Source organism: Amaranthus tricolor, chromosome 7 (assembly GCF_026212465.1).
Source record: "Amaranthus tricolor cultivar Red isolate AtriRed21 chromosome 7, ASM2621246v1, whole genome shotgun sequence".
NCBI classification, from domain to species: Eukaryota; Viridiplantae; Streptophyta; class Magnoliopsida; order Caryophyllales; family Amaranthaceae; genus Amaranthus; species Amaranthus tricolor.
In genome coordinates, this window is record NC_080053.1 from 13819727 (window position 1) to 13845347 (window position 25621).

The following is a 25621-nucleotide window of genomic DNA, read 5'->3' on the forward strand; positions in this document are numbered from 1 at the left end:
GAAAATCAAAAACTGTGGTTGGGCATAAGGAGAGTGGAGAGAAAAATAAAAAAATAACGATTAGAAAATTAGGAGGCTAACCAAAAATCTGAAAAGCTAGTTAGGCAAAAGGAGAGCTAAGAGCTACCTCTAAAAACCATTCCCAATCCTTAAATATCGTCACCCTTTTTATTTTGTATTTGCCCTTGGATAATCAAAAAATTACGATTTTACCATCGAACCTAAAATTTTCTATATATACCACATTCTCACTAAAATATTTCCTACTACACTTAAAAACCAACTTACAAAAACAAGTTGTTGGAGAAAAAACTAAGTTCAATCCGCAAACAATTAATTGAGGTAATTTGTTTTCGAATGTAATTAATTTAAATTTTCAAACGAAAATATATATATATATATATATATATATATATATATATATATATATATATATATATATATATATATATATATATATATATATATATATATATATATATATATATATATATATATATATATATATATATATATATATATATATATATATATATATATATATATATATATATATATATATATATATATATATATATATATATATATATATATATAAGTTGAACCGTCCAGATCTGGGCGACTGAACCGGGGTCCAATCGCCCAGATCTGGGCGATTCAACTTAAAATTTTTTTTTTCGTTTGTTTTTGTATAATTATTATAAATTTTAATTATATTATTGTTATTATTATTATTGTTATTATTATTATTATTATTATTATTATTATTATTATTATTATTATTATTATTGTTATTATTTTTATTACTGTTATTTTAATAATTTTATTATTATTGATATTATTGTTGTGATTTTTATTGTTTTTATTATTAATTATATTTTTATGTTTTGATTTTAAATTTATTAATGTAAATATGTTTGTTATAATTATTATTATTATAATTTTTATTATTATTGTTGTTGTGTTTTTTTTTCATTTTTCGAATTTAAATTATTTAAATTAAAAAAAAAACTTAAATGAATCGCCTAGATCTGGGCGATTCATTTAATTTTTTTTTTCATTTGTATTTGATAATTATTATTGTTATTTTTGATTTTATTTTTTTGGCATTATTATTATTATTAGTGATATTCTTTTTATTTTTTTATTATTTTTGTGATTGTTATTGATTTTATTATTAAATTATTCTTTTTCTTTTAATTATTAATTTATTATTTTGAATATGTTTATTATAATTGATATTATTGTTATTAATAAACTTTGTATGTTGTGTTGAAAATTATTTTTATTATTGGTGTTGTTTGGTTTTTTTCCTTTTTTTTCTATTTTTAATTTTTTATTATTATTTTTTTACAAAAATTATTATTATTTTTATTTATGTTATTATTATTATTATTATTATTATTATTATTATTATTATTATTATTATTATTATTATTATTATTATTATTATTATTATTATTAATGTTATTCTATTGATTTTTGTTCATCTGGTTAATGTAACGTAATGTTTGATTATGTTAATTTATTTTTAATATTTAATGAAACTGTCAAAAATTGTAGAAAATGGTTGGTAATCAAGGAAAAGGAAAGGGTTTTTTTAGACAATTGTTGAGAGGTAATAGTTCTAGGCCTACCTTACTCAGAGGGGACCCGCATGAGAGGGGGATAACGGGTTCAGCTAGGAGGGCTAGGCATGAAGAGGTTGTCAAACACAGTGAGGCCCAACGGTCGAGTACGCTGAACCAAGTGCGTACTCCTTTTGATGACCAGGCTAGCAGCCTCCAAAGTAGTTGGGGGGTTTCTAGTGATGATGATAATGATGCTGATGATGTTCAGTTCCAAGGTCCTGATTCTCGCCCATTGGACTGGACTGTTGTTCTGGGCCTCGACGGCAGATTCGCTCGTGGCGGCCCGAGTTCTTTTGCCGCATCTGAGCGCGCAGGATGTAGTTTCGTCGATAATGAGCCGCCACGGGAGAGCAGGCCCTCACAGTCCGCTAAGACGTACTGGTTAGTTACATCAACCCAGCCTGGGGGGCCGAAAGATACGCGACTGATCCCTAGCTATGGCGGGCACATAGCTAAACTTATTTTCGACGGCTCCGAGCGTACGCCTCCGATTCTGGATTGGCGTATTAGGAAGAGGTCGTTGGAGTCCATCATCCGACTGAGGGAAATGTCTGATGCGCTGAACGATGTTCTACCTGCCACTTCCCTCAGCCGACTACCGGACATTATGCACCAGCACATCGACTGTGCTTTGATATCGGCGTTCGTGGATAGATGGCAGCCGGATACGATCACCTTCCACATGCCATGGGGGGAAATGACGATTATGTTGCACGACGTGCAACGCATACTGGGCATTTCTATTGAAGGTTCTCTGCCAGCTGAGCCTTCGGAGGCGGAGTGGCAGGTCGGTATCACCAATCTGTTCAGGGAGCCTATGTCTGAGCTTCGGCGTAGAGGTGCATTCACCTGCGGCTGCGTAAGCGTTTCTGAACTGATGCGGCTGTGTCAAAGGTCCCAGGCCATGGATACCCAGACGACAGCGTACTACATGGCTATCGTCGGCTCTACCTTGCTGGTGGATAAGACCAGAATTGGCATGTGACCTCACCCGATACTTGCCGTGAACGACGATCAGCAGGAGGTGGCCTGGGGTGCGGTGACCTTGGCGTTCTTGTACAAGCAGCTCGGAATGACAGCTAGGGAAGTTGCAAGACCATTGCGGGCTGCCTCACATTGCTCCAGACATGGATCTATAAGTACTTTCCCGCTTTCCGCCCTCATCCTCACCGAGAAGATGTGCCAAACATGACTAGGGCGGAGATTTGGACAACGAAGAAACCATGTCGTGAGGTGGACAGGCTGAGGGATTGCCGCAGGGTTCTTGACTCAATGACGGAGACTCAGGTATTGTACATTACATGACATTTTGTCATGCATGTGTTTTTAAATTTACAGTATTTTTTTTTTGTTAACTTGGCCTGCATGCAGCTGGAATGGACTCCCTGCAATTCTGCTCCTAGTGCGTTGCTGAATGAGCACCCACGCACCACCGTCATCGGGGGTATCACGTGCTTTGATGTCGTTGAGGTGTATTTTCCAGAGCGGACATTGCGACAGATCGGGTTCATGCAGGCTATTCCTCCCGCTCCTATGAGACCAGCCAAGGCTCTCCGACCGGCACACGGTCCTTACTCTATGACCTTTCCTTCTTCTGCTGTGTATTTGGAGGCATGGAGTAGGTTCCCCTTTAGTGCCCGCCTTGTTGAGCAGGGACTTCGTCGGGCTTCTGTTCCTTCAAAGGCTGAACCTACTTACGTTGACTAGTTCAGAGTGTGCTCGCACCCGTACATAGCCCCCGACGAAGGGCCGACTTCCAGTCCTGGTCCTTCTCATAGCAAAGCTGAATACGTGAGTTTTGCAAATATACTTGTTTTATGCTATGTCTTTTTTTTTTGATGTTGTTTTATTTCTTGTTAACTCCTTTTTTCCTTTTGTGTTTTCAGTTCCTGAATGAATGACCCAGTCGATTCGCTCCAGTGGCTAGACTACCTCCTCGGCTCGCGGATTTGAACCCCCGTCAACGACATGCGTTAGAAATATACCTTAATGATTGTCGAGATTTATTTGAAGAATGGTAAATTTTTAAAGGGTATGGCCCTTCATAGTCTGTACGTAAACTATTTTAAATTAATGATTGCATTTATTTTCGTCAACGCTGTTTATGTCATATTTAATTCATGATTACATTGTTAGTATACACAGTAGTATAACTATGGATTATATACAACTTTTAATGAATGTCGTGTATAATTTCTATAAAACAAGTACATAATGATTTATACAACACGTAAGACTATGGAGTATCTAAATTTACAGCATCGTCAGCGGTGTTATTAGTTGGTCGTGGTCGTGGCCCGCGTAGATTATTCCAGAGCATAATCCTCGTAGTGAAATGTGTGTCAAGATGTTTGGTGAAATTGTCAGCTGCTTCTTTCCAACGTTGATGGATGGGTGTGCCCTTGCTATAGAAGTCATGGATTCCTATAGCACTTGTCGGATCCTGGCTTGCTGATTTGTAATCTGTGATTGTGCCCTTCTAAAAAGAGTATCGAATGAGCTATTATCGCTACCAAGGTAATACTTGAAAGACGAGTGTTGCCTTTCAACTCTGCTGGTAGTCTGGTTACCCAAGTGGAAACAATCATTCGTCCACGCACGCACAAATTTCTCTCTAAGTGGAATCCATGTTCCAGCCAAATACAGAACGACCTTTTTGTTCCTAACCGACCACGTACTGACGATCGCTTGCCATCTCTGTTCAAATTCCCCGATTGTAGAACTTTCAACCAAGGGGTTCCATCTACTTTTCCTGAATACCTGCCCTTGTTGATTTTTTTTTTCCCGCCGCACAACTTGTCCACTATGTTCTCAATGTCGTTGCCAATATGCCAGATGCATAACAAATGTCGCACATCTACATTAAACAAAACATTGAATGTAATTAAGACATAATCATTGGATATAACGACAATAATGAATCAACAAAGCCTTTTTACCTGGGAAGACGTCACGAATAGCTGCAGATAAACCTTCGTCTCGATCGGTTACAATGACGCTAGGAGTCTGAGCAGTGCCGAAAATATCTCTCAATCCTTGCAACACCCACGAATACGACACAGCCGCCGCATCTCGCATCAAACAAAACGCAACCAAGAAGTTGTGATTAGTTGGCGTCATTCCGATCACTTCACATAGTGGCACTTTTGTTTGTTCGTTTTGTACGTTGTATCTATCAGCACAACATACGGCCACGTACGTATCATTTGGATAGAGGTAGGATTTGCAATTAATAGTCTGCTCAAATGCCCTTCGATATCCAAGTCTGTCCAGACCACGTAATTAAGTTCTATGGCCATATGAAGACAGTGTTGAAGGGGAGTCCTACCCTCCATCTCTTCTCTCCTTATTGATTGCCTAATATTATATATCTGATTCATACTAGCATAAAAACCAGGAAAATTATCTCTAATAGAATTTATAATAAAGGCCGGTTGCATTCCGGTTGCACTAAGCTGTCGTATGTGCTCTCGAATATCTACATTGATCCTATTCGCCCTTACATGACCATCTCTGTAGACTAAGAACGGGTGGTTATGTTTTCCTTTTTCACTAGGATACACCCTTACCGTCCAAGGTCTTTCTGGTGGTTTACGACTACTTCCTATAATCAAAAATTGACACCCACAACTTCTACTTTTAGAACCAAGTCGGGCAGTATTATCTAGATTATGTACATCACCCCTAATATTACCATAGCGGTGACATCTTAAATAGACACTAACTCAAGAACGTCCTTATTTCTTTTTATAAGAAGCACATGTAAATTGAAAACCAATTGTTATTGCTATCGTATCGGCCCAACTATGTAACTTATCTACGTAAATAAATTCCCTATCCGTAACAAAGCTACCAGAGTAGTTTATGTTGTCTCTAAAGTTTTCAAACTTTTGCAAATTTGAAATATAAATAATATAAATTAATTACATTAATGACGTAAATATAAAAAATAATTATAACAAAAATTAATAACAATACTAATACTAAAAAAATTAATAAAAATAATTATAATAATAATAATGACTACAATAATAATAATAATAATGACAACAACAATAATAATAATAATAATTATAAGAATAATGAATAAATAACGAAAAGTAAAATTACTAATGACAACAACAACAACAACAACAACAACAACAACAACAATAATAATAATAATAATAATAATAATAATTACGTAAACAAAAAAAGAAAAAAAATAATATATCAACAATAATAATAATAATAATAATAATGACAACAACAACAACAACAACAATAATAATAATAATAATAATAATAACGAAAACTAAAACAACAATAACAATAATAATAATAATAATAATAATAATAATAATAATAATAATAATAATACGTAAATAAAAATATAAAAAAATAAAAAAAAATTATAAATCGCACAAAAATGGGCGACTGAACCATGGTTCAGTCGTACAAAACTGGGCGATTGGACCATGGTTCAGTCGCCCAGTTTTGTGCGATTGAACCATGGTCCAGTCGCCCAGTTTTGTGTGACTGAACCATGGTTCAGTCGCCCATTTTTGTGCGATTTATTTATTTATTTTTTTAAAAATTTCCAATGATTCGAATCGAAAAATTTACTTACCGCATCCGATTCATAGTCGCTTTCGTTAGTCATATTTAACCAATTACGGGTGACAACTTCTTTAAGAGTTTTTAGAGAGATAGTACCGTGTTTGAATTCGTACTTCATACGCATCTCAGAATTCGATATATATAGATAAATCTTCCGCATTAAATTGTTAATAGTGTTATTAAGTGTGATTTACATTTATTAATTAAGTTTTAAGTCCAGTGGCAATTTTGTAATTTTTTAAACTCTAGGGGCAAATACGTAATTTCGAGGGGTGGCGATAAAATAAAAAGGGATGGCGATATTTAGTAACACCCTAACTATTTTCCTTGTGGTAGAGTTGCTTATGGTATGATTTCTTTCAATATCTCTTCAAGCCTATTACTTAAATTCTTGCACACTACCTTGATTCATCTTATTATTATTGATTAAGTGTTAGAAATGTTCAATAATCAAATGAATATTTTATAAGTCATCAAACGTAATTAAGTATACAATGAGACATTGAGTAATGTTTATGTTTCACTAGAGATCAATAAACATCATTGAATCGTTATTTGATAATAAAATGAGCTTAATGTCGTTATATCTATTGGGTTACACTATATCAACATGTGATATCATTTTGTGTGTTTGGACCTATATTAGTCTAGGTTCATGGGATTAATCTAGTTGGACTAAATATTATTCATAATCTCACTATTTAATATAATAGGTTATATTAAGTAAATAAAATCAATTTGTAAGTCTCTAGCATTAAACTTTAATGTTTTATGAGACTCTTCAAAATACCCAATTAATCTAATAATTAATTAGCATTATTAGGGGTAACATATCTTATTATATAATTTGCAAAGTCTTCAAAAAGAGATTATTTGTGTCTTCTAATATATATAGCTTCATATAGACATGGTGGTGCCATGGATTTTTTTTGGAAAAATTGAGAGCAATTGTAAGTAATAATATAAGAGCTGTATATATAGTTTAGGAATTGTTTTTGAACATCCTACTAGTATACGAGGTCTCGCAAGACGTTGTGGGTGTAATACACTAGAGGAACTTCGTTTGCGGTTCTTGTCTCGTGGTTATATTTTGCTAATAGATTCACGCTACAAAGGTATAATTTCTCGTCCCAATATTTTTGTTTCATCTTATATCAATAATTAGGTCTTGGGAAGATTTTAGTTTTTCGTATGTTAAAAGTTAACAGTGCTAGAACCTAACAGTGGTATCAATTTCCTCTTTTATTGATATGTTTTAGGCATATAAATATTGGTTTTACATAAATAATATATATGAATTACTTATTTATACATGATAATTTTAATTTGCATAAAGTAAAAAGTTAAGAACTTTAGGGAGGGTTTACTAAATATTTTTTAGTTGTAAAGTTTTGAACTTTATTTATTAAAATTAAATTTCTTTGATTCCTCCATCTGCTAATTTAATTATTTTAATATATCATTTTTAATTAAAGTGTTTGATTAAAATTTGATATTTAAAATAATAATCACATATTGAGAATTTGATTTATTTGGCATGTTTAAATAATATATTTGATCATTTTATTCAATCTTTTGTTAATAGTTAACAAAATTTAAGATTTGGATTAATTAACAAATTATAGAATTTTGTATTATTTAATGTTTGATGGACTAATGCTGATATGATTAGCTTGACTATTTCGTCTCTTGGCTTTTGTGTGATGTTTATTGAGTGCTAATAATATGATTAGACTTGTAAAATTCACCGTATGGAATTAGTGCTAATGTTTTCTTTCAATAGATTTTACTAGTCCATTTAGTATTTTTCGTTAAACCTTAATTTGATTAAAGTTTAAGGGGAGAATTTATTATTAATTGTTAATTATAAGCTCACTTTTTAATGTAGATTATTTCAAGTGGGAGGTTTATTTTGCTTAAGAGAAGTAAAAATAAATTTATGTGATTGATTATGAATCAACTAAAATTCATGCAAATTAAAATTGAATAATGAGATTATTTATTATGTTTATTTTAAATAATAAGATTATACATTTGATTATTTATGTACTTCATGCTTTATTTCTTTACATTTGTTTAAATATTATATTGCATGGGCCACTTACAAATAGTGAGTGGATGAATGATAATTGTTATACAGATTATGGTAACTAGTATGACCCAAATAGGATAGATAATACGGTTTGTACGCCGTTATTTTGGAATGTAATTAAATACAATATGCGTATCGTTTATTTTGATTGTAATAGTTAAACAATTTATTTTTACATTTTAAAGTTTAATTACTATTATGTATCTATCCATGGGGTTGAAGACCAAGAAGAATAGAGATTTAAGTGGTGTTCAAAAGAAGGGTCTTGAAGATTAGATTTTCAAGTGTTTTGGGGTCATACTAGGAACCTTATTCATGCATTATTTATTGCTTTATTGTTTTTTCGATATTGTTTGATGATGCATGCTTTGGTTGTTTAGTTTATTGATTCAAATAATTAGAGTTCACTTTTATTTGTGTTAATAAAAACAACTATAGTCTCTAATAATATTGAGTTGTAATGCTATTTAATATTGAGTTGTAATGCTATTTCATTTAGCAACACTATGAAGCTTTAGATCCTTAATTAGGTAGGTTTTGCCAAAGTGAGGTGCCTATTAGTTATCCTAAGATAACTAGCTGGTGAAAATTGGTTTAACTCAACTAAGTAGGTCCAGAAAATTTGACACTTAGAGGCATGGGGTAATAGTAGATAAAGAGTTATATTATTACTAACCAAGAATTATTATGAATATTTAAGAAATAATTTCTTTACCTATAACCATTAACTTTGAGTGAAAAGCCAAAGCTTGCATAGGGTTAGCGAAAATGGAGTCTTGGAATCACTAAAAGGGACATTTAATTAATTTGGTGGAATGAATTTCTTTTAAATTTGTTTAAAATTATTCATTCATGATAATCATAGAATTCTTACACTTTATGTTATTCATTTGTCAATGAAAAATAATTCAAACAATGCGTTCTCTAATTTTGGTTTACGGTCAATACTCGAAAAGGAAAAACTTAACAAAAACAACTTCCTCGATTGGTCAAGGAATTTGATAATTGTTCTCAAACATGAGCGAAAACTGGATGTTCTTGAAACTCCGATTCCGAATGAACCTACACTTAATGTGTCTGCTCAAGACCGAGCAGCTTATGATGCTGCCACTGAAAGGTCTTTAGAGGTTACATGCTTGATGTTAGCATCTATGGTCCCTAATTACAAAAACAATTCATGGATATGGAAGCTTTTCACATCTTTACTCAACTCTAAGCTATGTTTTTTAAACAAGCTAGGACTGAGAGCTTTGAGACCATTAATGAGCTACTTGGTATGCTCAAAATCTCAGAGCATACAATTCCCTCTAAACCAAAGAAATAAGTTCTTATGGTTCAGAAAAGGAAGAATGTCTTCAAGAAAAAGGGGAAGCCAAAGAAACATTTTAATCACCAAGGCAAGGGCAAAAAGGTTGCCAAACTAAGGTGAAGATTGGAGCTAGTCCACATCATATTTGTTTCTATTGCAATAAGAAGGGTCAATGGAAGCGGAATTGTTCAAAATACCTTAACGACAAGAAGGATAAAAGTATTACTTCTACTTCAGGGGCTAAAGAAAAGTAGAGATCTTCATAGAGATGAAGTTAACCTACGAGTTGGAAATGGAGCTAAGGTAGCTACATTAGCCGTAGGATCTTATTGTTTATCTTTACCTTCGGGACTTTTGTTAAATCTTAATAATTGGATTCTCAAGGTCTTACCTTTGTAATAAAGAATGATTCTTTTTCAATTTACAAAGATGAAATCTATTATGGTATAGGATGTTGCATAAATGGCCTTTACATACTAGATCTTGATAAACAAAACTATCACGTGGACAATTCTAAGAGACTAAAATCAAAAGATTCTAATCCTATCGTTGCCACTGTTGTTTAAGACATGTAAATGAGAAACGCATTCAAAAACTCCATAAAGATGGACTATTAGACTCATTTGATTTTGAATCATATAAAGTATGCAAGTCTTATTTGCTTGAAAAAATGACTAAAACACCATTTACTGGACATGGTGAAAGAGCTAGTGACTTATTAGGGATAATACATTCAGATGTATGTGAACCTATGAGTACCTCGGCTAGGGGAGGGTATGAATACTTCATTACTTTTACTGAGAATTTAAGTAAATATGAATATGTCTACTTAATGAAACATAAATCTGAATCTTTTGAAAAGTTCAAAGAATTTCATAATGAAGTACAGAATCAACTTGGCAAAACGATTAAAGTACTTAGATCAGATCGAGGTGTTGAATATGGTTTTCTTTGTGGGTTACCACAAAGAAACTAAGGGATATTACTTCTACAATCCTAGTGCGCATAAAGTGTTTGTGGCTTGTAAAGGTGTCTTTTTAGAAAGAGAATGTATTTCTCAAAAGCCAAGTGGGAGAAATATTTCTCTTGAAAAAGTTAAAGATTATCAGCCATAAATCACTACTCCAGTGGGAGAGATTGTTTCTCCAATGGTAGCTCAAGTTTTGGTACCTGTTGTACCTATTGAGGTGGTGGATGTCCCAGTTCGTAGGACTAGTAGGCAGAGTAAACCTCTAAGGAGAGATCGTATGGAGGGTTATATCATTCATGAAAATCATGAAGTCCTTATATTAGATAAGGAAGAACCTACTACCTATACGGCAACAATGGAGAGTTGTGACTCTGAACTATGGCTTGAACCATGAAATCTGAAATGGAGTCCATGTATGACAATCAAGTTTGGAACATGGCTAACTTGCCCGAAGGTGCTAGACCAATCGAGTGCAAGTGGATTTATAAGATAAAGATTGACATAGATGGCAAAATAGTTGTCTACAAAGCACAACTAGTGGCTAAAGGTTTCAAGCAAGTTCATGGTATAGACTATGATGAGACTTTTTCAACAGCGGCTATGCTTAAATCCATCAGAATTATCCTAGCAATAGGTTTGTATTATGACTACGATATTTGGCAAATGAATGTCAAAACCACCTTTCTAAATGGATATTTAGAAGAGGAAGTGTATATGAAACAACCGGAGGGTATAAGAAAACGCCCTTAAATCTATTTTTAATTATAAAATCAACCACCCCACTGTAGTCCGGTCGCGTGTTTTACGCGACTGAATGTACTAAAAACCGCTGCAAATTTTAAACGGTCGTCATTTCTCTCTCGGTTATTGGAATTAGACATATAATATTTAGTTGGAAAGCTCTTGAAGTCTAGTTTCTAATACCGCAAACCTTGCATTAATGCAATTTTTCTATAAAAAATTATAGCCAAAAGATTGAATATGTATCAAATTTGTATACAAGCAAACTTTAAATGATCGTCATTTCTTTCTACATTATCAAATTTGGGCATATAATATATCATTGGAAAAATCTTGAAGTCAAGTTCTAATTCCGCAAACACTGCATTAACGTGATTTTCCTATCAAAAGTTATGGCCAATGGAGTAAATATGTATCAAATTTCAGCATAAACAATTTTCTTTTTGAAATTAACAATCATTATCAATCCTTAACGAATCATTTTGGTGATCATTTTCATTTTCCATAGTATTTCGATATTGAATTTTAGTTTGGTGAGTGTTTTTAGAGAGATATTAGAGAAATGAAGTTATGAAAAGTCAGTAAAGGCAAACATGGAAATTCATATAAAGGGTGGCGGCACAATGTAAAGATGGCGAATTTTAATGATGCCCATAAGCCTAATTAAGTTAAATCATGTATAATTTAGCTAAAAATAAGTTTGATTGAGCTGAATCATGTATAGTTTAGCTAAAAATAAATTTAATTTGGTTGAACCAAGTTTGGTTAAGATAAAATTAAGTTTCACTCAGCTCAATTAAGTTTAGTTTTGCTAAGAAACAATTTAATTTAGTTAAATGGAGCTTAATTATGCTAAAAGGAAGTTTTATTTAACTTTATCAAGTTTTGTTAAGCCTAAAATAATTCTATTTAACTGATTTATGTTTAAGTTAGCTAAAATAAGCTTTATTTTGCTGAATCAAGCCAATGATTCCAAAACCTATTTACAATTTCCCTTAATTAAGTTTTGTTTAACTAAAAATAAGTTTGATTGAAATAGATCAAGTGTATTTTAGCATAAAATAAGTTTACTTTAGGTCAATCAAGTTTAACTTGACCAAAAGCAAGTTTGATCTAGTGGAATCAAGTTTATTTTATTTAGTAACAAGTTTGATTTTATTTAGTAACAAGTTTGATTTAGTTGAAAGAAGTTTAGTTTTGTCCAAAATATGTTTAATTGAGCTGAATCATATATTTTTAGATAAAATTCAGTTTGGTTTAGCTAGATAAAATTCAATTTAGCTAAAAATAAGTTTGATTCAGCTGAATCGGGTTTAGATTACTAAGAATAGATTGCATTTAGCTGAATCTAGTGTAGCTAAAAATAAGTATGGTTTGATTTTAATTAAATTTTAGCTAAAAATAAATTTGATTTAGTTAAGTTATCTTTAGCTAAAAATAAGTTTGATTTAGCTAAATCATGTTATGTTTAGCTAAAAATAGTTTGATTAAGCTGAATATAGTTCAATTTAGCTTAAACAGGTTGTTGCAACTAGATGAAATTTAGTTCAGCTAAAAATAAGTTAGTTTCACATGAATGAAGTTTATTTTAGCTACAAATAAATTTGACTTTTCTTAATGAATCAAGTTTAGTTTAGATTAAGATCAATTTGATTCGGTTGAATTAAGTTTAGTTTAGCTACTAATAAATTTGATTCAACTAAATTAAATTTATGTTTACTAAAAATAAGTTCAACTACGCTAAATAAAGTTTAGTTTAGCTAAAATTAAGTTTTATTCGACTGAATCAAGCTATATTTAGCTTAAAATAAGTTTACTTCTACTAGATGAATTTTGGTTTAGCTAACGAAAAGTTTAATTCATTAGAAACAAGTTTAGTTTTGCTAAATTAAAATTTGATTCAACTTAATCAAGTTCTGATTAGCTATAATTGACTTGGTTCAGCTGAATCATGTACAAAAGAATTAGAAATAAGTTTGATTTAGCTAAAATATGTTTGATTGGCCTGAATAAAGTTTTGATTATTTAAGTTATAAACTCAAAATATGATATTACTTGCTCTTAGTCAGCCATACATTAAATAAACCAAAAGCAAATTCCAATCGACCGAAACCAAAAAAATTATCGTAAGCACAATTCTAAGGATGATATAACCTACTTGAAGTAAACCATATCCTAAATTATCCAACTCTAAGTTAACCCGAAACCAAAAATTAATGATCTGACCAATAGTCTAATGGAATTTGATCTAACCTGTACTATAATCATTTTGGACTTAAACTGTATTAACTCTATCAATTATAAACCCAAATTAAAATTAACCCAATTGGAAATTGAATTTGGATCGATGTGGTATTTATCCGATACAAACATGAACTCGTTTTGAACCATAATCATCATAATCGTAACCAGTATATACCGCTCATTGGAAATTAAGATCAGGGTCTAGGGAGGAATTAAAGTCGACAATTCACACCCATAAATAAAATGCGTGGATACAAACTAATACGCCGTTAAAAACCTTTCTTAAACTGATTATATATATATATATATATATATATATATATATATATATATATATATATATATAACCACAATTTTATTTTACTTTAAATTGTTTATAACCATATCAAGGCTATTTCAACAGTCTCAAAATCAAGATCGTAGTGAAGAGATAATTTTATATTATATAAACTCAGAACAGCATGATGAAGTATATAAGTCAACTATCGTAAATTTTGGTGCCATTGTGTCAATTTTATTTTAAAAATTCTTAGAATTTAAGAAAATAAAAAATATAAGGAAATTTTACATGGAGACCTTGTACTTTTGGTTTATCTAAAAATGTTCATTTAAATTCGCGCTGTTGAGTTTGAGCTTCCAACTTTTTCATGCGGTAGACAAAATGTTAAGTTTTTGGTTAAAATTAAATATTTATTTTGACAGGATTCAGAAATATGTAGTCAATTAGGGTGATCACAACGTTTGTTTTTTTGAACTAAATGTCATTACGTTAGGTAAAAATAGCTTAAAATTAACAAAAAACATCCCTTTTGTCTACCACGTGGAAAACTTAAAAGGTCAAGGTCACCACATAGATTAAAAAAAAGGTATGTCTACGACATGGAAAACGAAAAAATTCGGGGTTACCAAACATAATTTTTCAAAAATAAAATACTAGTATATGATAGAATTTCTCCATTTATTAAAATATTTATATATGAGTCTATATTACTTGATTATTCGCGTGTAAAGTAGTATAAATATATTCGCGATAGTTAAAATAATAAATCTAAGTATAAAAATAGATTTTTAAGACTCTATTAATAATAATATCCTATGCTGTAAATTGCTTTAAATATGCTAATCGACTACCATGCCATTAATACAAGACATTTTACTCATGCAATACGATTTAAGGAGCGTTTTAAAGTATAATAAGATTGAATAAGCTTTTGAACAGCAATAAAAACGTCCAGCTTCCTTTTTTACCGGTTACAAAATGAGAAATAAGAAGCTCTTTAAACTTACCATATAATATAATAACTAAGAAGCCATAAAAGATTTGGGTTACTCAGATAAACAACAATTTAATTAAACCATTATTTTAAGTGAAAAATTATGAATAATATGGAGTCCAATAGGACCAGTCTCATGAACTTAGACTAATCATATATTATATTAAACTTGGAAAATTCCATGTGTCAAAATAGTTTGTCAAATGGTCTTTATTTATTGGCTAAAGAAAAATGACATAGTTCCTTTGTTCTAAATTAGTTGCAACATTAGAAAAATAACATTATTCATTTATCATTTTTAATTTATTATTAGGTCTTAATCTATAGGCTAAAACATAGTCAAGTGAGATCTTATTTGGTTTGTCTCTTGACAAAGATTATCAATATCAAAATTCTATTAATCTTTTTATTATACATAATTAGAGATATTAAGGATCTAATTAGTGCATTGGAATGCATAAAAAAGCAAACATTGCAAGTAAATTGGAACAGAGTAAATATCATTTGATTTTTACCAATATCATTATCATTAAAGTATCTTTGACCAATATTTATTTATAGTTAAATTGAGTAACTTAAAGAATATAATATACTGCATAATATATTATTGACATCATACATTATGCTAAAAAGCTTGGAATATTCCAAGTATCACAACTAAAAATGGTTAATCAAATGGAACTCATTTATTGGGTAAAGAAAAGTGACATAATATTTTATCTGACCAATATCTCTAACATTAGAGTATCTTATCTTTGACTAGCAATATTTATAATTAAATTGAGTAAATTAAATAATATAATATATCCCATAATATATTATTGATCATTTCTAAAATTATAGAGTTAATCTATACATATAACTGTCAAAATTGAGTGTTTTTACTGCTTAATATCACTAGCTTTATTTTTATAATATTGTATGTTTATATATATCGATGCTAAAAAAATCGTGCATTGCACGAAATTTTTACACTAGTATAGGTTTAAATAGAGATGTTCATTCGGGTAACTGGGTTGATTTCGAATTAGGTGTTTCGGGTCAGTTTAAAATCGTGTCTTATGTCTACATTCATTTTTGCATTATTTTAAATTTTATTTTAAAGTCGGTTCGGTTTCAAAGTCGAGTAAATATCGGATTATCAACTCTGTTTTGAAGTTCAAACAGACAAAATGGTCTTCCATATTGACAGAGTGCAAACCAACGCGTTTAATAACATTAAGCACATACCATTAATCAAATAATTATCCAACGATATTTTATTGGCTTTTAATAAAATATAAATGTTAGTTATGCTAAGAGAATTTCATTATAGAAGTATATCAATTTAATTATGTTAGGAGAGTTTCACCTTGAACTATCCTAACACCAATCTTGTTTGTGTAAAAGATTTTACAATTTGCATAATAAGAATTAAAAAAGAAAATAGCACTCATATTTAAATTTGAAAGGCTTATCCTCAAAAGTGATTAGATGTGATACAAGTATATATATCGAGAAAAACAGTGACATTCACAAAATAATTAATGGTATTATTAAACTCCTTCATCTTTTATAATTTTATCATTATCTCTTATATAATGAATTTCCAAAATTGTCCCTGTATAATTTTCAAACTCAAAAACTCTAACATCTCTCTAAAAACTTTTAAAAAATACTCTCTAAACTAAAACAAGCTAAAATTTAAAATCGAATGACAATGTCGAATCAAAATGAGCATGAATACGATTCGGTAAGTAATTTAATCGATTCGAAATTTTTCAAAAAATAAAAAATAAAAAAATGGATGAACACCAATCACGCGCGAACGGGCCGCGGGTGGGTCGCATGAAACGCGCGAATGGATCGCGGTTGGGTCGCGTGAAATGCGCGACTGGACCGTGGTTTAGTCACACGTTTCACGCGACCCAACAGCGATCCAGTCTCGCGTCTCACGTGACCCATCCGCAGGCCGGTTGTGCGCGACTACTCCACCCCTTTTTTTAAAATTTTTTTTGAATTTTAATCCCTCTTATTTATTTAAATTATTTTTTATTTTACTATTATTTAATATATGTTGTAGTATATTATTATTTATTTAACATTTTGTATTGCTATTGTTAATTTATTTGAAATTTTAATTATTAAACTAAATTATTCTTTATTTAATATTTAATAATTTTATTTTTTCATTATTAAACCTAATTATTATTCATTTAATATTTTTATTAATAATGCTTATTTATTTAACATTTTACAAACTTAATCTATGTTTTATTTTATATTTTAAAGTAACGTAATATTTATATTGATTATTATAATTTACGTACGTACTATTTATTAATGTTTGAAAAATTATTTTACATTTGCAGGACTTTGAAAAATTAGGGGACAATGTAGATTACTCTGATAGATTTGTTACGGATAGAAAATTTTATTCTGTACATGAATTACAAGCTTTGTGCCGATGAAATAGCAATAGGACTTGGTTTTCAATTTACACATGCTTCGTATAAATAAAAAGAAGAACGTTTTAGAGTTAGTTTGTACTGAGTCGCGGTCTAGTCGCGCGTTTTGTGCAACTCCTCCACGATTGGATCGTGTGTGACTGCCTGCCTCCTTTGTCTATTTTTTTTTTGAATTTTAGAATAAGATTCAATTAGAAATTACCTCGAATTGTTGTTCGTGATTTGAATTCCTTAGCTTGAGCTCCACAAATTTAAATTTTGATTTAGTGTTTTTAGAATGATAAAAATATTATTAAGTGAGATTAAAATATTATATACAAATTTAAGTTCAGAAGCATTTTCATCAATTTATTAAAATAGAAATGACGATAAAAATGAAAATAGGGGGGAAGTTTAAGAATTGGAAATAATTAAAATCCCATGAAATCAGGCTGAGAAAACCCCACCTTGAAAGAAGTTGTTGCAACGTGGGGTCAACGTGCGTGCCACACTTGTCAGAAACTCCAAATCACATTCACCAATCAAACAATCATTTATATTTGATTAATGTGCAATCAACACCCTTAACATGCTTTTTTCTTTCAATACCACAAATCAATAATCAGGACAAATCAAGGATTTTAAATTAGGGGCAAAATTGTCGATATATTAGAAAATTATTTATTATATAAGGTGTTTAAAATTAATACGATGACTTGAAATTTACACGACATTGTAACTGAATTCGATTTGACTCGAATTTAAAAATAATTTACAATTATGTAAAAATAATATGGAAACAAAATCTAATTTCAAACCCACCCAAAACACCTAATCTGAAATTAACAACGACCCGCACAAACCATTAAACTCTAGTTAAGCTATAAAAATATTAAAATCATGTAGATTGAAATGAACTTGAATCATTGAAAAAGTTATATTTAACAAATGGAGTTGGAACTTCCCTATTTTGAAAAAATTAAGTGTTTTTGACTCTATATAATTGCCTAATTAGTCTAAGAAAATATTAAAATTGAGATCGAAAAAAATATAAACACACACTAAAAGGATGAATGTGAAATTACAAAAGATAAATAGTAATGACATTATAATACAAATTTATTAGTCTACAAAAATAATAGTTTAAATATTTGTTGTATTTGTACTCTATTTGAACTATATATCATATTAGCAAGGGGGCCAAAACCAATTAACAAGGGATAACACTTTCAGCAAGGAGGCCGGGCCTCCCCCAGCCCCCATGTAGCTTCACCCATGTCAATAATCAAGTAATGTAGGAACACTATTGGTCTCTCACTAGTGGAAAAAACTTCATCTGCTGCGCGACATATACTGCGGTTTTTTACAGACACAGACTAAAATAGGATAAAAAATGAGGGAAAAAATATTAATAAAGGCTGCGGTTTTATTAGAACCGCAGCAAATAACCCCATTAAAGGCTGCGTTTTTTAGAACCGCAGCATATGTGCTTCGCTCTTTCATTTTTTTTCAAAGTCCAACCACTTAAAGGTTGCGGTTCTTAATAAAACCGCAGCATATTCCTAATAAAATTTTTTTTAAATAAAACTCGTCTCATACACTTGCATGCATGCCTACTGTTTTTTTTTTTGCATTAAGCTTCCTACATACGACTGCACAGCGTAACGTTCATCTTCAAACTTTCTGCCGTTGTTTCATCTTCCTTCGAATTTTCAATCTTTCAGTTGTTGTTTCATCTTCATCTTCCCAAACCTATGAACTTTATCATCATCATCATCATCATCATCTTCTTCTTCTTCTTCAAGTTGTCTTGTTTATCATATTCTCAAACCCACAAAAAGTGTCCTAGGTGTGGGTTATCACGTTACAAGCGTAAAGGGGCTGGGGATGCTAAAGGGGCCCTGGCTAAGGTATTTTAGTATCTTCCAATAATACCTAGATTCAAGCGCTAGTTTTCTATGAAGAAAGATGCATTAAATTTGAGGTGGCATGTAGATAGGTTGAAGAAAGGTCACTTGCTCACACATCCATCTAATTCTCTAGAGTGGAAGAGTATTGATAGTTTGCATAAGACATTTAGGGATGAAGTTCGTAATTTAAGGCTCAGATTGTGTACGGATGGAATGAACCCATTCGGCAATCTTAGTTCTAAACATAGTACTTGGCCGGTACTGTTAGTGATCTATAATTTCCCACCTTAGTTGTGTATAAAGCGTAAGTACATTATGCTTTTGCTTCTTATCTTGAGTCCTAAAGAACCTGGCAATGACATAGATGTATATCTTGCACCTCTCATTGAGGATTTGAGAAATACGTGGGATGAAAGAATTTCCGTGTTTGATGCACATGTTAATGAGGAGTTCACCTTGCGTGCAATGATCTTATGCACCATAAATGATTTTCCGGTATATGGCAACTTATTAGGATATAAGAACAAAGGGAAGAAAGCATGCCCAATATGTATTGATGCCATGGAATCCACGTGGAGTCCTAAGTGCAAGCACGTATTCATGCACCATCGAAAGTTCCTCCCACGAGATCACCAATATCGTAAGAAGAAAAAGATGTTCAACGGGGAGGTTGATGAACGTAGCTCGTCGACCGTTGACCGGTTATGAGGTTTACAAACAGGTTAAGGAAGTTGAAACTGTATTTGGTAAAACAGGGCAAGTGCAAGAGGGTGAAGACCGACTATGGAAAAAAGAATCAATCGTTTGGAAGCTTCTATATTGGAGGGATCTACAGGTTAGGCATTGTCTTGACTTTATGCATATAGAGAAAAATGTATGTGATGCCATACTCGGGACACTCATAAACATTCCGGGTAACACAAAGGATGTTAAGGTCGTGCGAGATTAAGGGTTTTCGTCTGGAGTTGTGGCCGCAGGTTAAGGTGAGTAAGAAAAGAAATAGAGTTGATGAAGTTGGTGGCAGTAACAAGGGAAAGGGCAATAAGAATAAGATGAGTAATGAAAAAAATTATTTACCTCCACCTTGCTACACATTGTCCAAGGCAGAGAAGCAGGCATTTTGTGAGTCTTTGTATGGCATTAAGGTTCCATCTGGGTACTTATCCAACATGAAGAGATTTGTGACCCTAAATGGTGAGTTGAAGTTGGGAAGACTGAAATCTCACGATTTTCATGTATTGATGCAAGTGTTCTTACCAATTGCAATATGTGGAATACTGCCAAAACATGTGAGATATGCTATTACTGAGCTATGTTCATTCTTCAACACAACTTGTAGTGAAGTTCTTAATATCTTTAAGCTTGATGTGCTTTAAGTCGACGTGATTGTAATTTTATGCAAGTTTGAGATGTATTTTCCACCTTCTTTTTTGGACATAATGATTCATCTTATTGTCCATCTCGTTCGTGAAATCAAGCTTTTGGGTTCAGTTTTTCTAAGGTGGTGTTATCCTTTTGAAAGGCATAAAGTAGTTCAAACTTGGTTTGTTTTGCATGAAACTTGGCACACAACACTATTTGGTATATATTATTGTGTTGAAATAGTTAGAATTTAAATTACGTTCCTATGTTCTAATATATTTTTATTCATATTTATTCAGGTACTCATCTACAATGCACCTTTTCAGAGATGAAATTGTCCCCGAGATTGAGACTTCTGATAATGAGCATCATAGTGAATCGGATAAGGACTATGATCCTGAGATGGAGAAGGACATAATTGATGAAAAAGAGAGGGGTGACAAAGAGTAAGAAGACCCATACGTTAGACACGAGAGGATGGTTGAAGACGCCGCACCATATCCCTCAGAGATAGAAATAGTACCAACAGATGTTCCCACTACCACTACTAGCGTTGGTTCTAAGAAGAGAAAAGGACGAGGTCCTATGAAAAGCCTCAAAGTCACATAACCCATGTACTTGGAATACAATGCATTGGGTTAATCCTGTGGCAAATGGCGTAGGCAATATGGAAAACAAATCGTCATATATATCTGTAAGATTTTTATATTATACGCATGGAACGAGGTTTCAGTGGTTTTGAAGAACTCTCTATGGGATGATACTATGGTATGCAACTTTACTATTATTATTCATTTAGTTTCATTTTGAAATTAATTTAATTGACACTAATAAATACTTCCTCCGAACCAATTTAGTTGTCACATTTCCTTATTTGAAAATTCATATCATTGTCACATTTATTTTTTTGTTAATCTTTTTTTTTACCTAAATACCCGTAGTTCACACACGTAATTACGAATATACCCCCGTATACCCTACTTACCCAAACTAATTAATTAAATAACCCTTCACTAATAATCTTAATCATTCCCTACCTTTTTAATACCAATAACTGAAACCCTAACTCTCCCTCTCTCATCTTCATCTTCAACGTCCTCCCTCATCTTCATCTTCGTCAATGATCTTCATCTTCATCCCTATTCTTACTATTTAACTTTTATCATCTTCATCTTCATTTCTTTTCCACCATTTCCCTTCCCCTCTCTCCCTTCTCATTTTACTGATGTTTGTTTGAACCCTAATAATTTTAGGGGTTCTTAAGATCTGGATTTGTTCTTTACTTTTCTAGGTTTCTCGAACATGGCGTCACCAAACTCTTGTCTTTCTTGGTTGTTGTCGTCCCAAGAAAGTGATCCTACGATTGGACCTCCTAACCCATGGTTCAAATTCTACAATCGCCTACCTCCATCTCCTACGACTTCTATTGAAACGGATCCTAGTTGGGGAAGAAGTATAACTTTTGAAGATGAAGAAATGCAGGGTATGTTTGATTTACAACTAGATCTGCAAGATCAATACATTGAGAACTTGTTCCCCTCCTCAGATGAAGAATCAATGGATGATGATGATTTGGTGTCTGATTTTGATTTTCGAGGCCCATTTTCTCGTATGGATACATCTTTCCTCTATGACTAGTGATGATTTTGTTTATGTGGTTTTAATGGTATGCATGTCTATGTTGGTGTTCTGTTTTTGTTGCCCTATGATTTTTTTTGAGGGTAAACAGTTGATTATAGCTACAAAATCCCTAAATCCACCTATTTTGCCACCAACCTAGGGTTTTCAGTTCATAAGCCACCAAACATCATGTTAAGGAGGCTATGTTCTTACCAGATGTAGGAGGCAATTAATATTGGATTTAGGTTATCTGTGATGAGTGCAATTTGTTCTTTGAGATGAATTTGTTTTTATTTTGTTTTTGAAGCCATCAATAAATTGTTGAATCTGACATTTCCATCTAAATTTTTACGGTTAAACAACTTCATGATTTAATTTCTACATCGGGTTTACACCTAAACATTTACCTAATAAAGTAACCCAAAAGTGAGTATAAAAAGTAACCCAAAAGTATACTCGTGTCTGTTCTGATTACATGTTACTGGTGTTCATGTTGGTGCTGCATCTGTTGATGTAGATGGATTTGGTGTTGGTGCTATTGTTTCTTTTGTTGGAGTTGTTGCTTCATTTGTTGCTGGAATATCTGTTGCATCTCTTGCTTCTGCTGATAATATTGTTTGTGGTGTTGCTGTTGGCTCTGTGGTTGCTGTTGTGTGTGGTGTTGCTGTTGGTTCTGTGGATAATGTTGGTAAATGATGTTGATGGAAAATGGTTCATCTTTGATTCCCAAGTAAAATAAAATAACCTCAAATGTAGTTTCATCCACCTTTGTGTCTAGATAACGTATTGCCTCGTAAATAATTTCCTTTTGTACCCCCAAACAATGTGGGAGTCTCCCTTTCCTTGCAAGTTTTGATTTGTTCATGTGTGGAATGGCATAATCTATACCACCTTGGTTCTTAATAACCTCAACTTTACATGCTTGTAGTGTGATCCATACATACTTCAATACATTTGGATGTAGATTTTCAAATGCTGTACTCAATGCCTTTACTTACTGTCATAGTTGTATGCTAATTTTTGATGTTGTAACGATTGTATTGACCTAAAAAACCCTAAGTCAAGCACATTCATATCTGGTGAGTTAGGAGGTTGTTGCACTAAGTGGAAGCTAAATCCATCAAGTGTTGCCACCTCTCTAAACACTACATCATCATCTAAAATGTGTGGCTTAGCATTGTCCTGTTGAATGAATATTGTTTTGCTTAAATGTGGTGGCCATTTACTTCTAATTGCTGGTAGTATCTTGTGCACAATCATATCTCTTGTGTGTACTTTAGTGATTGATTGTATTGGTTTGGTTTCTGACTCTCGTCTCTTCCTATTTTTTGAACTTCTTTGTGCTGCTACTTCATGAGAAAAAAGAAATAAGCCCATCTTTCCATCAAAAATCATCTCACCTTCACTAGAAAAGATTGGTCTTGGAACCGCACACATAAACATGATCTTGGGCACAAATCTTTTAGATTGGATTTCTCTATGTGGCTCTATTTCATCTGGAGTCAGATAAAATGTTTGTTGTGTCCTTGTAATGTAAAACAACTTTTCATCTATGTGCACTACATTTGACATGTCATTAAATGTGAAGTTGTTTGTTTGCTCATCTAAAATGCAACTAGTAAGAAAAAAAGTTAACATGTCGAGTTTATTTTTGTCGTTAAGTAACGGTTTGATTGCGTTGGTGTGCTTTCGAAAGTACTTTTTTTCTTTTCCATCTGCAAATTGTGGTTTGGCTAACTCCCATGGCCTTTGACAGTGCTGCTAAACTTGTCTTCTTCGCTTTTTCAATTGACTTGAACTTTTTTTCATCAAAGGGGATGAATGTCCTTGCTTTGCTGCCTTTCTTCTTGTTGTTGACATTAATTGGTACTTGATTATTCTTTTTTTGATCCCGAATCTGTCTCCATATCCTTCCTACTGTCCTCCTATGCAGATCGTAGTTCTTGGCAATTTCATTGATGACCCCGTGTGCTGGCTTCCCTTTAATGTTTAGTGACAATAAAAGCTCATGCATTATTTGACTCCTATTTAAATGATCTAGCTCTTTTTCTTTAACCATGATTGTACTTCAATGTTGGTTGGTGGAAATTAATTTGAGTTGATGACTTCTTTATTTAATGCTTTTATGATATAGATGCAATGATTGGTGTTTTAAGGTGTTGTATTGGCAGCTATTTTTTTTTATGTTGGCGCCCATCTAAAATTTTGGGTTTGAAGTCTTAAGATCTCACTGATTTGCTTCCGATAATGTTACTTGGCTCCTCTGACTTTTGATGATTAGCAGGTTTTTTTTAAGGAGGGGCAAATCTAGAAATTTGGGTTTGAAGTCTTTGGATCTCACTGATGTGCTTCCTGTAATGTTTCTTGGCTCCTCTATCTGTTGATGATTGGTGGGTTTATGTGGATTCCAGTTTCATTGATGGCTTCTTTATGTGGCAAGAGGTTTGCTCGTTTTCAGTTGCCGTTCAAAAAATGTTGAAGAAATCAAGGAAGATTTGGAGACTTAGTTTATTTTATGATTCTGATGGTTTTTGTAATTTATTTGATGTAATTTTTTGTAATTTAAATTAAGTAGTTCAATGGTTTGTTAATTATAACAATCTCAGAAATGTATTAATATCAATTAATTCTATTGAACATGTGAAACCCAATTTTCCCTCTAAAATTCAATTTTATCTAATTTATTAAGCAAAAGGAGGAAATCATTAACAATTAATTCAATCACTAAAATATACCCAACTACCACCTTTTTAATGGACCCCCCACACCACCCTTAATAACCGTGCCCAAGCAAATGTGACAACTAAATTGAGAATCTTTTTTGCAGAATCTTTTTCACATTGAGAATGACGAAGAGAAAAAGAATGTTTTTCTTTCAGCTATTGCTGAAAGATTCAGAGATTTTAAATCCAAGCTTGTAACTGTCAGGATCACCAAAAATCATGCCCGTAAGACCAAGAAGGTCAAAACGGGAAACGAAGGGAGAAACGAAGGTGGAGACCAAGAACCTGCAAAGATGCCCTATGAATTATGGGGTCATATATCGAAGAATGAATGGGAAGCGTTTGTTGCCAAAAAAACAACTCCCACCGAAGTTGTAAGTATTCCATTATATTATAGCTTTTGATTTAATTTTACTTCTTTTGATTCAATCATTAAACTAATATATGACATTTGATTTCTATTGATTAATTAGGAAAAGTGTGGTAAAGCTTCTGAATTAGCAAGCAAAAGGAAGTTTTACCATCGTTTGGGCCCAAAAACGTACGATGAGGCCCGAAAAGTGTGGGTGGATGCTGGTTTATACCCCAATCAGAGTCCCACAACCTCATCTACGGCTACCTCTGCATTCATGAATACTCCTGCTAGAGATCGGGTGCGAGATTGGTACTGTAGACTTCATTCCCGAGATTCAAGTGGTAAATTTACCATTACTGATCCGG

The 25621-nt window shown here is 32.3% G+C and overlaps 1 protein-coding gene across 1 annotated transcript; it reads right to left on the reverse strand.

Annotated features, from left to right (window-relative positions):
• Positions 1 to 23168: 23168 nt before the first annotated feature.
• On the reverse strand, positions 23169 to 24237 carry LOC130818527 (uncharacterized). Its single transcript, XM_057684694.1, has 2 exons — positions 23933 to 24237; positions 23169 to 23793 (listed from the first exon to the last, which is right to left on the reverse strand). Exons 1-2 carry the CDS (start codon positions 24235 to 24237, stop codon positions 23169 to 23171), a joined length of 930 nt encoding a protein of 309 aa, XP_057540677.1.
• Between the last annotated feature and the right edge of the window lie 1384 nt (positions 24238 to 25621).